Raw genomic sequence first — 17,580 nt, forward strand, 5'->3', positions numbered from 1 at the left:
GCGGGTCACAGTCGCAGTCTATACATTGTTTACGTATTTAAATGAGTAGTCATTCTCTGGGTCAGAGGATAGAATAAACAATCATAATCATCACATAGGACGTGTAACCTAGCATACAGGTATTATTTGCACAATTGACACATTTTGTTGTTTTTCTATTGGTGTATACATTGTAAGTGGAGCTTATGTGTTGCCAAAATAGTATTACCTCTATTGACTGAATAGCCTGTACTGAAGTGTGAAATCTGAAGCTGTACCACCACATTTTTAGCTGAAATGTGTTTGACTATCAACACTTTTTGCAGTTGTAATACTGTACACGTCAACTACCAGTGTTATAACATAACTATATTTGCCCCCGCTAAACAGAGCATCATTATACTGTTCCTCATCCAATAAGGGAATGTTATCCACTTAGACAAGGTCTATCGTTGATCCGTAACATTGCTTTTTGACGGTCCTTTGTATTCTCAGTGGAGATGTACTGTATTGCTTTGGCACAGTTTCAGTTCAGGGACAACTTTGATTAGCATTATTGAGTCACTCTCTGGTTTCAAGATCCTTTGTGAAAAGGGCTGAAAATGATTCCCCATATTGTGTGTCTCTCTCTCGCTCTCTCTCGATATATATATATATACATATATTGCACTTTGTAAATACAAACTGGTACAGTGACTTCCTGTGTGTTCTCTTGTTTCAAGGTCCTGTAAAATGAAAAGTGTTGTAATTCTTACCTGCTGAATGAGAACGTTGGGTCCAATGACCTGCTTTGAACACATGCGTTCATTTCTTGAATCATATATATAATATGAGAGTACAAATAAATACTAATCAGAAGGTTCTCTGCACTATTTCATTTGTGTCAATCAATCTGTCGTTACGTGCCATTTTTAAAGTCTGTTGAAAATAAAGCATATATATTTAGCTTTTTTGTCAAATTATTTTTGGAGCAATGTACATGTTTTGAAATTGTGATGGAATAAATCATTCCAATTTACGCAACATCTTTCTCTGTGTTTTTTTTTGCACTACGGTGTATATTTGTGTGATGATTGCCACAGAATCTATGGCATAGAGGGAATGCCATAGATGGTGTTGGAGGATTACACTGCCACTCATTGTTTGTCATGGGTTTTAATGTCTGCCTGCCTTCTCTCCCAGCTCATCTGTGAGAGTTAATGCTCTCTAATCCTTTCAGTGATATCCATCTGGTCAAAGACAGCATGGCTGCAGGGAGAAATGTACTGCTACTGATTTAGAGAGCATATTTTCTGTTGTGGATACAATGTGGTTCACATTGACAGGGACATGAGTGTAGGCCTATAGGATGTGTGTGTGTCAGTTACATTTTATTCGCACCAAGGAGACTAGGGTGGCTGCTATCATAGTAACACTTTCCTGTAGACTTCATAGGGCTAGGCTACTCCTTTTATGATGTCCTTGTTTCATTGTTCAACTGGCAGGCACACACACACACCTATAAAGCCAATGTGTTTCAAATAGCAACAGATCAACCCAGCCTGTGTGGCACTGGTGAGAAACTTTCCCTACTTGGCACAGAATACATGTGACAGAGTGGTCAAATTATAAAGAAATACAACATAACTTTTTGTGGGCGGGTTTAATTTACACACTACCCCAGGTTTCGTTTACTAACCCAGACAGTATAGGCCTAATAGAGAATGTAGCTTCGGTAATTTACCTCACCTTAACTCACTGGCTTTACCTGCACGGTAGGAATGCGACCTGGTCAGACCGCTCAGCTCTTCATACAGGTAGAATGACTTCTGAATTTTGAAAGGCCACTTGTTACGAGAGAGAGGACGTTCTCTCTCAGGGAGGTCGGTTGGAATATAAATCATTTATCCATCTACCTCACCTGAAATACGGACAGTTACAACACAGCACCAAGATGGACGAATGCTGTATGTCAGCTGAAGACTCGGAGAGACTAAGGATACACCAGGAGATTGAGAGACAGCTTCGCCGGGAAAAGAATGAATTTCACCGAGAGAAAAAGTTGTTGCTTTTAGGTGAGTCATGGCGTATGCTATCATGGGTAATTGGTCATTCAGCGGGACCTACAACTTTTTGCGCTTGGTGTGCCTATTCAACTAGGCTAATTCATGTTGACCGAGTTATGACATCAAATAATTGTTATAGGAATAGCATAGATAGCGTTTCCAACAATTATTTGGATCTTGCTAATGAAAATGTGTCTTTCCTCCAGTGGTATAGCCTACCATCCTCCTCTGTGCGATGCGCGTTAGTGTAAACCTGGCTATAGATCAGGTATTCCCAAACTGGGGTACGCAATGCCGTCGGGGGTACGCCAAATAAAAATGTGATTCACATTTTTTTTAAACCCCCCCAAAAGTATCTTTCTTTTTTTCCTTCACATTTTCAAACAGTCCATTTATATTTTCCAACGGGGCTATACACTAAGGCGAGTTTTTTTTCTCGCCTGAGTAGCCTCGCTTCACTGCCAAAAATACATAAAACTTAAACAGCGAAATAACAATATAAATACAGGTTTCCAAGTCAAATAATTAACATCCAATTACATCAACTGTTACTCTCTCGCGGGAATTCCACTCCCGCTCTTTCAGATTGTTCGAAAATTGATAAATGGTTAAAAAAAGTGAGGCCTGCGTCCATAGAGACACATACCAGCTCTACTGGTAGTACTGCTACTACCAGCAGTACTACACCTGCCCCTTTCGACTACACAAATTGTTCTGCTTCCATGAGCACATCCAATGCTAGCATCAGTAATTCTACATTTGTTGTTAGCCCAGCTAGCATGGACACTTTAGGAATCTGATGCAGCCAAAGAGCTACTGCCCCCTTACCCAGGAAAGCACCGGACAACAGACATATGGACTTGGACCATCGAAGAGGCACAAATATGATGAGAACTACATTGATTTGTGGTTCACTTATATTGGGAGCAGTGCCTTTCTTCAGCCACAGTGTGTTGTATGTGCATAAGTACTATCTCACAACTCAATGAAACCTTCACTCTTGCTCCGACATTAGAAACAAAACATGGCAATTTGAAAAATAAGCCACAGGCGTTTTTTGAGCGAGAATTAGATGACTTTCGAGTAGCAACAGATACCATTAATAAGACATGGCTAGAAGTGTCTTATATGGTGTGGCTAGGACAGGCAAGTGCCATACTATTGTGGAGGATTTAATTATTCCTGCTGCCGCGGAAATGGCTGGGACAATACTGGAGGAAATGGCCAAATAAACTATACAGACAATGACTTCATCAAACAACACTGTTTCATGACACATCAGTGACATGGCAGGAGATGTTTTGAAACAATTACTGCTTCACATACAAGCCAGTGAATTCTATGCGTTACAGCTGTATGAGTCAACAGACGTGGCGGGCCTGGCTCAGCTCCTGGTGTACGTCCGTCACGTTTATTGGGGGTTAATTAAGGAAGACATCCTCTTCTGCAAACCAGGACAATAGGAGATGATATATTTAAAGTACTGGATAGCTTTGTGACATCAAATGGACTTTGGTGGGCAAGATGTGTTGGTATCTGTACTGATGGAGCAAAAGCCATGACAGGAAGACATTGAAGTGGTAACGGGCGTGCAAGCAGTTGCTCCCGACGCCACTTGGGTACACTGCAGCATCCACCGAGAGGCTCTTGCCTGAATTATCTGAATCTAGGATTACAGGGACTTTCCGTAACTATATTCAATGTGCGGGACAAAATAGAGGCTATGATTAATAAGTTGTAGCTCTTCTCTGTCTGCATTACCAAGGACAACACACAGGTCTTTCCATCATCGTATGATTTTGTGTGTGTGTGCAAATTAACTCAAGCTTACCGACAATGTCAAATGTGATATAGCGAAGCACCTGAGTGAGTTTGGTGCGCAATTAAGCAGGTACTTTCCCGAAACAGATGAGACAAACAACTGGATTCGTTATCCCTTTCATCCCCTGCCTCCAGTCCACTACCAATATCTGAACAAGTGAGCCTCATCGAAATTGCAAAAAGTGTTTCTGTGAAAATTGAATTTAATCAGAAGCCACTGCCAGATTTCTGGATTGGGCTGCGCTCAGATTATCCTGCCTTGGCAAATCGTGCTGTTAAGACACTGATGCCCTTTGCAACCACGTACCTATGTGAGAGTGGATTCTCTGCCCTCACTAGCATGAAAACTAAATACAGGCACAGACTGTGTGGAAAATTATTTAAGACTGAGGCTCTCTCCAATACAACCCAACATTGCAGAGTTATGTGCATCCTTTCAAGCACACACTTCTCATTAACCTGTGATGAGTTATTTACTATTTTCGATGAACAAATAAAGTTTTATTTGTAAGATAGCTAAATAAAGAGCAAAATTATTGATTATTATTATATTATTATTTGTGCCCTGGTCCTATAAGAGCTTTTTTGTCACTTCGCACAAGCCGGGTTGTGACAAAAACTCACACTCATTCTTATGTTTAATAAATGTATCGTACATTGTGTGTATGGCAGGCTTACAATGATGGCAACAACATTTTGGGTCCTACATACCATTTAATCGGTCAATAATAGCTAACTTGAAATCATGGATAAACAAAACAATTTCATAGTTTGGTAATCCACCATATTAATGTTTATATTAATTTAACTAGGAAAGTCAGATAAGAACAAATTCTTATGTACAATGACAGCCTAGGAACAGTGGGTTAACTGCCTTGTTCAGGCGCAGAATGACAGATTTTTACCTTGTCAGCTCAGGGATTTGATCTAGCAACCTTTCGGTTACTGGCCCAACACTCTAACCACTAGGCTACCTGCCGCCCTAACCTGGATAACGCTGAGCCAATTGTGCGCCGCCCTATGGGACACCCGATCACAGCTTGGGATACAGTTCGGGATCAAACCAGGGTCTGTAGTGACGCCTCTAGCACTGAGATGCAGTGCATTAGACTGCTGCGCCAGTCGGGAGCCCAAAATAATAACCTGGGTGGTTTGAGCCCTGAATGCTGATTGACTGACAACTGTTGTATATCAGACCATATACCAACGGTATGACAAAACATTTTTCTTTACTGCTCTAATTACGTTGGTAACCAGTTTATAATAGCAATAAGGCACCTCAGGGTTTTTTGGTATATGGCCAATATACCACGGCTAAGGGCTGTGTCCAGGCACTCCGCGTTGCATCGTGCATAAGAACAGGCCTTAGCCGTGGTATATTGGCCACCTTATTGCTTAAATATAGGCCTACTGTAAGGTAGCCTACTCTATATTTGAAAGAAACAACGTAGCCTCTAAATGACCTTCTTTAGAAATGATACATTTCATTCTTTAGAAATGAGTTCAATATCTAGTCAGTGTATCACCTCTATGTTATAGCTACTGCTACCCTGACAGGACACGTTTTATGTCTCTCTGTTTCCATCATAGTTGTTTTCTGTAGAACCCCTAGACAGCTAAATAGGTATGAGTCACTCTAAACCCCATTCTCCACATATTTGACGGAAACCTGTTGAACCAGTGAGCGATTGAGCTGACACTCAGAACAAGGCTACACCGTTTGCCTTGGTGATTTTCAGCCCGGGAAAAAGATCAGGAATACCATAAGTATTATTGGCAGAGTAATTACAGTCAGGCAGAATAACAGTGGGCTACATTTTATTGATATTACTGTGTATCTCAGAATGATGTAGTTTCAATGTACTGTGCAAAATGTGTGTGAATGTGTCGTCTACTGATTGGTGAGTGGTCCTTATCATTCATCGAACAAGCTACTTGGAGAGTACCTATGACCAAGAAGCACCTATTAAAAGTCTCCCATCCTATCATTACACGTATCTATTAGCTGAGTCACCTGCATCTCGCTTCTATCCGCACTGGGAAAGAACATCTAGCACATTTTCACTCCCTGATCAGCAGATATGGATATGTGTGGTATGTTGACGTGTGGCAGTAGTTGGTCCCGGTTTGCAGTTGAATGCTACAGTCGTGAGGCTAGTTGGTCAACAAGAGTGATTATACTGTCCGAATTTCTCACAGTTAAATAATGACTAACCACACCCTCCGGAATCCAGAGTGGCGCAGTGGTTTAAGACATGAATCTCAATGCAAGAGGTGTCACTGCAGTACCTGGTTTGAATCCAGGTTGCATCACATCCCAACTGTGATTGGGAGTCCCACAGGGTGGCGCATAACTGGCCCGGTGTCGTTAACTTCAATTTAGAAATGTAAAAAATGATTGTAATAGTCAATTTACTACTTAATATCAAAAAATGGATTGTTCTTAGGCTATTTTAGGACGCGTTAAGCATTACATTCTCTCTTTTTTTACCCCATTTTTCTCTCCAATTTCGTGGTATCCAATTATTAGTAGTTACTGTCTTATCTCATCGCTACAACTCCCGTACGGGCTCAGGAGAGATGAAGGTTGAGAGCCATGCGTCCTCCGAAACACAAGCCACACTGCTTCTTAACACAGCGCGCATCCAACCCGGAAGCCAGCTGCACCAATGTGTCGGAGGAAACACCGTACACCTAGCGACCTGGTCAGCGTGCACTGCGCCCGGCCTGCCACAGGAGTCGCTAGTGCGCGATGTGACAAGGATATCCCTACCGGCCAAGCCCTCCCTAACGACGCTAGGCCAATTGTGCGTCGCCCCATGGACCTCCTGGTTGCAGCCGGCTGCGACAGAGCCTGGGCTCGAAACCAAGGTCACTGGTGGCGCAGTGCCTTAGACCACTAAGGGAGGCCCCCTAAGAAAGGTCTAACCGATGATTTCCTGCTCAAAAGATCATGTTAATGGCCAACAAGGCAAAGCAAAGAAATACATGTGGATGAAGTGGTGTTTTTATGTAACATACACCCACATGTTGCACACACATTCTCTCACACACACACACACACACACACACACACACACACACACACACACACACACACACACACACACACACACACATGTATATATTGTACGTACACAAACACACACATACACAGACGAATGTCTCTCCTTTTCCAGGGACTGGTGAGAGTGGAAAGAGCACCTTCATCAAACAGATGAGGATCATCCATGGGACGGGCTACTCGGATGCAGACAAGCGAGGCTTCACCAGGCTGGTCTACCAGAACATCGTCAATGCTGTTCAGAACATGATCCAAGCCATGAAGACCCTACAGATTGATTTTAAAGATCACCAGAACATTGTAAGCAGCTTGTCAACAGATTCAATGGCAGCTTGTATTATAAATTGGCTTGTTGGTTCACAATATCCATTTCCTGGAACATCTACTCGGTGAATGGGTTTTTATTGCCATGTCTGAAGCTGTCTGTGTGTGTGTGTTCTAGAGCCATGCAGACAGACTGAGCATGGTGAAGGCAGATCTAGTGACCATACTGGAGCCATGGCAGGTGGATGCCATCAGGAGACTGTGGAGCGACCAGGGAATTCAGAAGTGCTATGAGCGCAAGCGAGAGTACCAGCTCTCTGACTCTACCAAATAGTGAGATTTGCCTATAGTCTTCACCAACTTACTCAGACTAAGCTAAGGTAGACATAAATGTACACCTAACAAGTCCCAGCTTCCTGATTTTGCCAAATAGTGAGATTTGTCATGTTTATCGATTTTCTTAGACCAAGCATATATAGATAGATAGATAGCTAGATAGATAGAGATAGATAGACTACTGTTCAAACGTTTGGGGTCACTTAGAAATGTCCTTGTTTTCCTGGCCAATAAAAATAACATATTAAGATGGTCAAAAGAACACAGACACTGGACAGAGGAAGATTGGAAAAAAGTGTTATGGACAGACAAATCTAAGTTTGCGGTGTTGGATCACAAAGAAGAACATTTGTGAGATGCAGAAAAAATGAAAAGATGCTGGAGGAGTGCTTGACACCATCTGTCAAGCATGGTGGAGGCAATGCGATGGTCTGGGTCTGGGATGGTCTGATGGTCTTTGGTGGTCGTAAATTGAGAGATTTGTACAGGGTAAAAGGGATCTTGAAGAAGGAAGGCTATCACTCCATTTTGCAACACCATACCCTGTGGACGACGCTTCATTGGACCCAATTTCCTCCTACAAAAGGACAACTATTTAGGGAAGAAGCAGTCAGCTGGTATTCTGTCTATAATGGAGATTCTGTCTATAATGGAGTGGCCAGCACAATCACCGGATCTCAACCCTATTGAGCTGTTGTGGGAGCAGCTTGACCGTATGAAGCGCCCATCAAGCCAATCCAACTTGTGCGATGAGTTTAAGGAATCATGGGGTGAAATCTCTTGAGATTACCTCAACAAATTGACAACTAGAATGCCAAAGGTCTGCAAGGCTGTAATTGTTGCAAATTGAGGATTATTTGATGAAAGCAAAGCTTGAAGGACACAATTATTTCAATTAAAAATAATTATTTATAACATTGTCAACATCTTGACTATATTTCCTATTCATTTTGTAACTCATTTCATGTATGTTTTCATGGAAAACAAGGACATTTCTAAGTGACCCCAAACTTTTGAACGGTAGTGTGTGTGTATATATATATATATATATCTAGCTAGGGTGTTTAGCAAAGTATGTGCCATTGCCAATTCATTTTATTGTTATTTTCATGTCAGTTACCTGAGTGATCTGGACAGAATCACTGCCCCCTCATACCTCCCCACCCTGCAGGACATCCTGAGGGTCAGGGTCCCCACCACAGGCATCATAGAGTACCCCTTTGACCTCAAGACTGTCATCTTCAGGTAAATGTCCATTGGAGTAATGGTGTCAGAGCCTTGTAAATTTGGATCTGTGAAAGCTATGTCCTGTAGTTGTCTATGTCCTGTAGAACCCTAGCTTCTACTTATTTAGTCATGTTAGATCAGTGATTACTTCGAGGAAGGGTGGAGGAAATGAGGAATGCAAGTATTCCCATGTCAGCATTTCAAATGACACCCTACAAGTTGTGCCTTATAGGGGGAATAGAGTGTCATTTGACATTTTCCCCATGTTGTCTTGATCAGGCTGGTGGATGTGGGAGGTCAAAGGTCAGAGAGGAGGAAGTGGATCCACTGTTTTGAGAGGGTCACCTCCATCATCTTCCTGGTGGCCCTCAGTGAATACGACCAGGTCCTCTATGAGAGTGCCAACGTGGTGAGGATAAACACTTTGACTCGAAGGGGCCTCTTAAGTCTCACTATTCTACCACTAACAAACAGAAAAGTAGCTGTATCTTCACACAACAGTAGGCGAGTGTCAAAGTTTTGCTCTTTATATGTGATGGAATGTGGATTTCTTTCCCTTCCAGAATCGACTAGAGGAGAGCAAAGCCCTGTTTACAACCATCATCACATACCCCTGGTTCCAGGAATCCTCCATCATCCTCTTCCTAAACAAAGCTGATCTTCTAGAGGAAAAGATCTACCACTCCAACCTGGCAGACTACTTCCCAGCGTTCACAGGTTAGTACACTAGACTAGTTAGTACACTGGTTATTTATACATGTATGTGTGTATAAACTATAGGCTACTCCAACCTTATAGACGACTTCCCTAAGTACTATTGTTAGTCATGCCTTGATATGTGTGTGAATATCATCTATCTGTCGCATTCATAGTTGTGGTTAATTCCATCTAAATTCCAGTGAATTGGAGTTCATTCCTATAAAAAAAAAATCCATATTCAAATCAAGCAACAGGAACTGGAATTGACCCCAAATCTAACTGGATTATAGGCTGCATGAAATGATTCCTATGGCTCTAGTTTAACAAGCCTAAGATGCTGACCACACCGCTCATGCGCGTGTTGATTTTGTCCACCCACACCAGACGCCATCAGGACACGCAGGTTGAAATATCAAAACAAACTCTGAACCAACTATATTCATTTGGGGACAGGTCGAAAAGCATAAGCATCGTTTCTAGTAATCTCTCCTCCTTTAGGCTTCTTCTTCTTCTTTGTACTTTATACAGTGGGGCAAAAAAGTATTTAGTCAGACACCAATTGTGCAAGTTCTCTCACTTAAAAAGATGAGAGAGGCCTGTAATTTTCATCATAGGTACACTTCAACTATGACAGACAAAATGGGGGGAAAAAATCCAGAAAATCACATTGTAGGATTTTTTATGAATTTATTTGCAAATTATGGTGGAAAAATACATTTGGTCACCTACAAACAAGCAAGATTTCTGGCTCTCACAGACCTGTAACTTCTTCTTTAAGAGGCTCCTCTGTCCTCCACTCGTTACCTGTATTAATGGCACCTGTTTGAACTTGTTATCAGTATAAAAAACACCTGTGTCCCCCTGCTTAAGCCAGTACATGTCCAGGCCCGTCTGAAGTTTGTTAGAGAGCATTTTGGATGATCCAGAAGAAGATTGGGAGAATGTAATATGGTCAGATGAAACCAAAATATAACTTTTTGGTAAAAACTCAACTTGTCTTGTCTCGTGTTTGGAGGACAAAGAATGCTGAGTTGGATCCAAATAACACCATACCTACTGTGAAGCATGGGGGTGGAAACATCATGCTTTGGGGCTGTTTGTCTGCAAAGGGACCAGGACGACTGATCCGTGTAAAGGAAAGAATGAATGGGACCATGTATCGTGAGATTTTTGAGTGAAAACCTCCTTCCATCAGCAAGGGCATTGAAGATGAAACGTGGCTGGGTCTTTCAGCATGACAATGATCCCAAACACACCGCCCGGGCAACAAAGGAATGGCTTCGTAAGAAGCATTTCAAGGTCCTGGAGTGGCCTAGCCAGTCTCCAGATCTCAACCCCATAGAAAATCTTTGGAGGGAGTTGAAAGTCCGTGTTGCCCAGCAACAGCCCCAAAACATCACTGCTCTAGAGGAGATCTGCATGGAGGAATAGGCCAAAATACCAGCAACAGTGTGTCAAAACCTTGTGAAGACATTTGACCTCCGTCATTGCCAACAAAGGGTATATAACAAAGTATTGAGATAAACTTTTGTTATTGACCAAATACTTATTTTCCACCATAATTTGCAAATAAATTCCATTAAAAATCCTACAATGTGATTTTCTGGATTTTTTTTCTGATTTTGTCTGACATAGTTGAAGTGTACCTATGATGAAAATTACAGGCCTCTCTCATCTTTTTAAGTGGGAGAACTTGCACAATTGGTGGCTGACTAAATACTTTTTTGCCCCACTGTATGTGTGGGATCAATATCATGCTAAATGTATTGTGAACACACAGCATGCATTTTGTATTCGTGTATCATGATCTGTACAATTAAGTACCAATCCACAAATGTAAATCACTTTCCACAAATGTAAATCACTATCCACAAATGTAAATCACTATCCACAAACAAACACCTTTTGATTTGTATTTGTAAATCGATATATTGCATTAGATTTTTTTTATAACAGCAGATAGGCAGGCCATTTCCAAGGGCCTTAAGTAAAATGACTACCATAAAGATTTGCACATAGGAGAGATATGCGCAAACATGACAGCTATTGCAAACCTGCAACTCCATATTTGGAAGCGCTTAGGTCACCTGACTTTTCGCAGGGATTTGATGACAAGAGAAATACAAAAAGTTCTCACGCGTAGAAAGCGATTTGTAGTCGTAGAAAAAAGGTTATCATGTGTAGACAGCGATGCCTCTCCTGGGGAAACGGTTAGAGGCCTCAGGAATACTTGTCTCCTTAATCGTCAGTGCAACATGAGACAGCAGATGGATTATAATCACTTACAATGTATGTCATATATCCTTCACATTTAGTGGTGCTATCACACTGGCCAGCTAATTCAACTATTTGGGCGATGAACGGGTGTACACCGCAATATAGAGTAATCTAGGGCTAGGATTTTGATTATTTACGTTAGACATACTATGGTTACACATGGTTAACATGCTATCATTTCTGCAGCATTGAAAGGCAGGCGTCAACATGGCTGAAGGAGAGGCTGCCAGCGATTTATAGAAATCGCTTTCTACAAGTACAAACTTTTTTTCTACCACTAGAATTCACTTTCAACGCGTGAGAACTTGTCTTTTTCTCGTTGTCAAATCCCTGCCAAAAGTCAGGTGACCTAAGGGCTTCCAAATATGGAGCAGGTTTGCAATATCTGTCATGTTTGCGCATATCTCTCCCATCTGTAAATCTTTATGGCAGTCATTTTACTTAAACAACAACAAAAGTACATCGCAAAGATAAAAAAGACACAGCACATTGCCGTCGAACCAGCCTTCATTATAGTAGGCCTAGGGTTAAAGTAGCCTTGAACATATACATTGGAAAATAAGCAATAGTTAGCAGAAAATTCACTGGTATTCACCAAGGTTCTTATCTCTCATTTCATGATGGGCATGGACACATGTATCCTACGTCATGGAGGGAGTTTTACACAAGTCCAAAATGTCAGCTCACTGTTTTGCTCCTCTCGAACTTGATATTTTAATAAAGATTTGGAGATTTGCTATTTGGTATTTTATTAGCAAAAGCAACCGCAACAGCTACTCTTCCTGGGGTCCACATGAAACATGACATAATACAGAACATCAATAGTCAAGAACAAGGACAGAACTACATAAATTAAAAAAGGCACATGTAGCCTACATATCAATGCATACACACAAACTATCTCGGTCAAATAGAGGAGAGGCGTTGTGCCGCGAGGTGTTGCTTTATCTGTTTTTTGAAACCAGGTTTTCTGTTGATTTGAGCAATATGATATGGAAGTAAGTTCCATGCAATAATGGCTCTATATAATACTGTACACTTTCATGAATTTGTTCTGGATTTGGGGACTGTGAAAAGACCCCTGGTGGCATGTCTGGTGGAATACGTATGTGTGTCAAAGCTGTGTGTAAGTTGACTATGGAAACAATTTGGGACTTTCAACACATTAATGTTTCTTATAAAAAGAAAAAGTGATGCAGTCAGTCTCTCCTCAACTCTTAGCCAAGAGAGACTGGCATGCATAGTATTTATATCAGTCATCTGATTACAGTGAAGAGCAGAACGTGCCGCTCTGTTCTGGGCCAGCTGCAGCTTAACTAGGTCTTTCCTTGCAGCACTGGACCACACGACTGGACAATAATCAAGATTAGACAAAACTAGAGCCTGCAGAACTTGCTTTTTGGAATGTGGTGTCAAAAAAGCAGAGCATCTCTTTATTACGGCTAGACCTCTCCCCATCTTTACAACCATTGAATCTATATGTTTTGACCATGACAGTTAACAATCTAAGGTAATGCCAAGTAATTTAGTCTCCTCAACTTGTTCAACAGCCACACCATTCATTACCAGATTCAGCTGAGGTCTAGCACTTAAGGAATGATTTGTACCAAATACAATGCTCTTAGTTTTGGAGATGTTCAAGACCAGTTTATTACTGGCCATCTATTCCAAAACAGACTGCAACTCTTTGTTAAGGGTTTCAGTGACTTCATTAGCGGTGGTTGCTGATGCGTATATGGTTGAATCATCACCATACATGGCTACACATGCTTTGTTTAATGCCAGTAGCAGGTCATTGGTAAAACATAGAAAAGAGTAGAGGGCCTAGAGAGCTGCCCTGTGGTACACCACACTTTACATGTTTGACATTAGAGAAGCTTCCATTAAAGAAAACCCTTTGAGTTCTATTAGATAGATAGCTCTGAATACACATTATATGGCAGAGGTTGAAAAGCCATAGCGATACGTTTTTTCAACAACAGGTTATGGTCAATAATATAAAAGGCTGCACTGAAATCTAACAGTACAGCTCCCACAATCTTCTTATTATCAATTTCTTTCAACCAATCATCAGTCATTTGTGTTAGTGCAGTACATGTTGAATGCCCTTCTCTATAAGCATGCTGAAAGTCTGTTGTTAATTTGTTTACAGAGAAATAGTATTGTATTTGGTCAAACAATTGTTTCCAACAGTTGGTTGGCTTAAATATCCCTACTTGCGCTGCCTGAAATTAGCACTTCGGATCATGTTTTTACGGAAACATCTGAAATATTTCCACCCCTCCCATCTGAGTGCAAGCGAGCTGATATAAGACAGGTCAATTATCAATCGTTGCGCAACAGTTTGAAAATAGCAGAGCACTGTCTTTAACCAAGCCAGCCAGCCAGAAACAGGTTGAAATTGCCAACGAACGTGTGTTTGAACACTAGCGGCATCTTAATGCCAGATGAAAATAGAGCCCCTAGTGTATTTTACTTACGTTATTTTTTTCATACATTTCTTCTTTAAAAAGGTCCCCGGAAAGATGCAGAGTCTGCTAAGAAGTTCATCCTGAATATGTACAAAGAGCAACATATGGGGCGTCACAAATCCCTGTACAACCACTTCACCTGTGCAACGGACACAGAAAACATCAGAGTTGTCTTCAAAGCAGTCAAAGACACCATCTTCAGAGAAAACATGACTAAGTACAACCTGGGTTAGGGGTTTAGGACTTGTGTGATTTCAGATCTGTATATGGTGCAATTTCACTTCCGATTTACAGTTTTGGTACAGACATTTAAGTAACTGTGGTCTTGAATTATACGCTTTTTTTACGATAACAAAGCCAGGGATCACAGTCATAGCACCAACAGAAGCACATCAGAATTGTTTTAATATAATAATTTCAAAACGTTAGAATCGTAACAACTCCTGAACATCTTCCATGTTACAAGATGGATGGTATCAGTAGACTATCCCATCTGTATGACATAACTACTGATGAGAGAAATACCCTGAGGAATGTTGTGGACCCTGAATCTCTGCCTGGGGTTCCTGCCATTAAGAGTTCCTTGGTTTATATTTGTGTTGTAATGTCATGTGTGTGTTTCATATATTTGTTTCATGATTCACACTTTCCTTATTTTTAGGTATTTTTAAAACTTTAAATTAATGATTAACTCTAGTAATTCAAAGGATTCTGGAGCGGTCACTAGTTTGTTGTAGTTTGTTAATGTGTGTGTTAGCAATAAATCATTCAAATCTACCTTTTGGAGAGTTCTGTCATACTCATTTCAGACAGGACAGAGATAGAAATAGAGAAATAATGCATGGTTTAATACAGTAATAGTTTATGATAGCCTATGTAATATAATACAGTTGAAGTCGGAAGTTTACATACATTTAGGTTGGAGTCATTAAAACTCGTTTTTCAACCACTCCATACATTTCTTGTTAACAAACTATAATTTTGGCAAGTCGGTTAGGACATCTACTTTGTGCATGACACATTTTTGAGACCTCCACAAGTCTGGTTCATCCTTGGGAGCAATTTCCAAACGCCTGAAGGTACCACGTTCATCTGTACAAACAATAGTACGCAAGTATAAACACCATGGGACCACTCAGCCGTCATACGTCTCAGGAAGTAGACGCGTTCTGTCTCCTAGAGATGAAGGTCCTTCGGTGCAAAAAGTGCAAATCAATCCCAGAACAACAGCAAAGGACCTTGTGAAGATGCTGGAGGAAACAGGTACAAAAGTGTATTTCCACAGTAAAACGAGTCCTATATCAACATAACCTGAAATGCCGCTCAGCAAGGAAGAAGCTGCTGCTCCAAAACCGCCATAAAAAAGCCAGACCACGGTTTGCAACTGCACATGGGGACAAAGATGGTACTTTTTGGAGAAATGTCCTCTGGTCTGATGAAACAAAAATATAACTGTTTGGCCATAATGACCATTGTTATGTTTGGAGGAAAAATGGGAAGGCTTGCAAGCCGAAGAACACCATCCCAACCGTGAAGCACGAGGGTGGCAGCATAATGTTGTGGGGGTGCTTTGCTGCAGGAGGGACTGGTGCACTTTTCAAAATAGATGGCATAATGAGGCAGGAAAATTATGTGGATATATTGAATCAACATCTCAAGACATCAGTCAGGAAGTTAATGCTTGGTCGCAAATGGGTCTTCCAAATGGACAATGACCCCATGCATACTTCCAAAGTTGTGGCAAAATGGTTACGGACAACAAAGTCAAGGTATTGGAGTGGCCATTACACCAGCTCTGTCAGGAGGAGTGGGCCAAAATTCACCCGACTTATTGTGGGAAGCTTGTGGAAGGCTACCTGAAGCGTTTGACCCAAGTTAAGCAATTTAAAGGCAATGCTACCAAATGCTTATTGAGTGTATGTAAACTTCTGACACACTGGGAATGTGATGAAAGAAATAAAAGCTGAAATAAATCATTCTCACTACTATTATTCTGACATTTCACAATCTTAAAATAAAGTGGTGATCCTAACTGACCTAAGATGTCAGGAATTGTGAAAAACTGAGTTTAATGTATTTGGCTAAGGTGCATGTAAACTTCCGACTTCAACTGTATATAATGGAAGGGTTATAATATTGAATATTGCCAGTCACCTCATTATTTGCTTTGTGAATAACCCAGATTGTGTGTTAATTAATTACTGTATACAGTACTCCCAGTTCTTTGTCTGACACTCCCTCTTTTGCACACACCCACTTGCGTACACACACACACACACACACAGGTGTGGCGGTGGCAGGACGTTGTGGCAACGAACTTTGTGCCAAACAGGTAAAGCTCCTTTTTCACCCTCTTCCCGTTTAACTGGTGAGACTAAGACCAATAACAGAGGTGAGTGACTAAGCAAACAAAAATGCACCCGTCCAAAGAGGATCTACACAGGGAAAGGTGTTCCAACCATGTAGAAGGAAGGTTTATGGTTTACTACCAGTGTGTGCGACTATTTAATGCACAGAATATTAGATAGTGTTACCTAGTGTTGATTTTTCAGTGTTACATTTCTAGTGTTGATTCAGGTGTTAAATTAACGTTGTATTAAACCAAAACCACGCCCATCAATATCATATTCATATTTCTCAGCATGCTATATTGAAGGCTGATTTTTTTTATTGCTTATGTCAACAACTACGTTTTTGCATGTACATTGATTGATTATGCCTCTGAAACAAACTCAGCAAAAAAAGAAACATCCCTTCTTCAGGACCCTGTCTTTCAAAGGTATTTTGTAAAAATCCAAATAACTTCACTGATTTTCATTGTAAAGGGGTTAAACACGGTTTCCCATGCTTGTTCAATGAACAATAAACAATTAATGAACATGCACCTGTGGAATGGTTGTTAAGACCCTAACAGATGGTAGGCAATTAAGGTCACAGTTATGAAAACTTAGGACACTAAAGAGGCCTTTCTACTGACTGAAGAACACCAGAAGAAAGATGCCCAGGGTCCCTGCTCATCTGCGTGAACGTGCCTTAGGAATGCTGCAAGGAGGCATGAGGACTGCATATGTGGCCAGGGCAATAAATTGCAATGTCCGTACTGCGAGATGCCTTAGACAGAGCTAAAGGAAGACAGGACGGACAGAGGTTCGTCCTCACCGTGGCAGACCACGTGTACCAACACCTGCACAGGATCGGTACATCCGAACATCACACCTGCGGGACAGGTACAGGATGGCAACAACAACTGCCCGAGTTACACCAGGAACTCACAATCCCTCCATCAGTGCTCAGACTATCCACAATAGGCTGAGAGAGGCTGGACTGAGGGCTTGTAGGCCTGTTGTAAAGTCATCTCCTCACCAGACATCGCCAGCAACAACATTGCCTATGGGCA

The 17,580-nt window shown here is 41.3% G+C and overlaps 1 protein-coding gene across 1 annotated transcript; it reads left to right on the plus strand.

Annotated features, from left to right (window-relative positions):
* Nucleotides 1–1,604: 1,604 nt before the first annotated feature.
* On the plus strand, nucleotides 1,605–14,960 carry LOC110523886 (guanine nucleotide-binding protein subunit alpha-14). Its single transcript, XM_021603002.2, has 7 exons — nucleotides 1,605–2,033; nucleotides 7,025–7,209; nucleotides 7,352–7,506; nucleotides 8,626–8,754; nucleotides 9,016–9,145; nucleotides 9,300–9,453; nucleotides 14,226–14,960. The coding sequence occupies exons 1-7, from the start codon at nucleotides 1,913–1,915 to the stop codon at nucleotides 14,414–14,416; spliced, it is 1,065 nt and encodes a 354-aa protein (XP_021458677.1). The 5' UTR covers nucleotides 1,605–1,912; the 3' UTR covers nucleotides 14,417–14,960.
* Nucleotides 14,961–17,580: the final 2,620 nt, after the last annotated feature.

Source organism: Oncorhynchus mykiss, chromosome 5 (assembly GCF_013265735.2).
Source record: "Oncorhynchus mykiss isolate Arlee chromosome 5, USDA_OmykA_1.1, whole genome shotgun sequence".
Classification (NCBI taxonomy): Eukaryota; Metazoa; Chordata; class Actinopteri; order Salmoniformes; family Salmonidae; genus Oncorhynchus; species Oncorhynchus mykiss.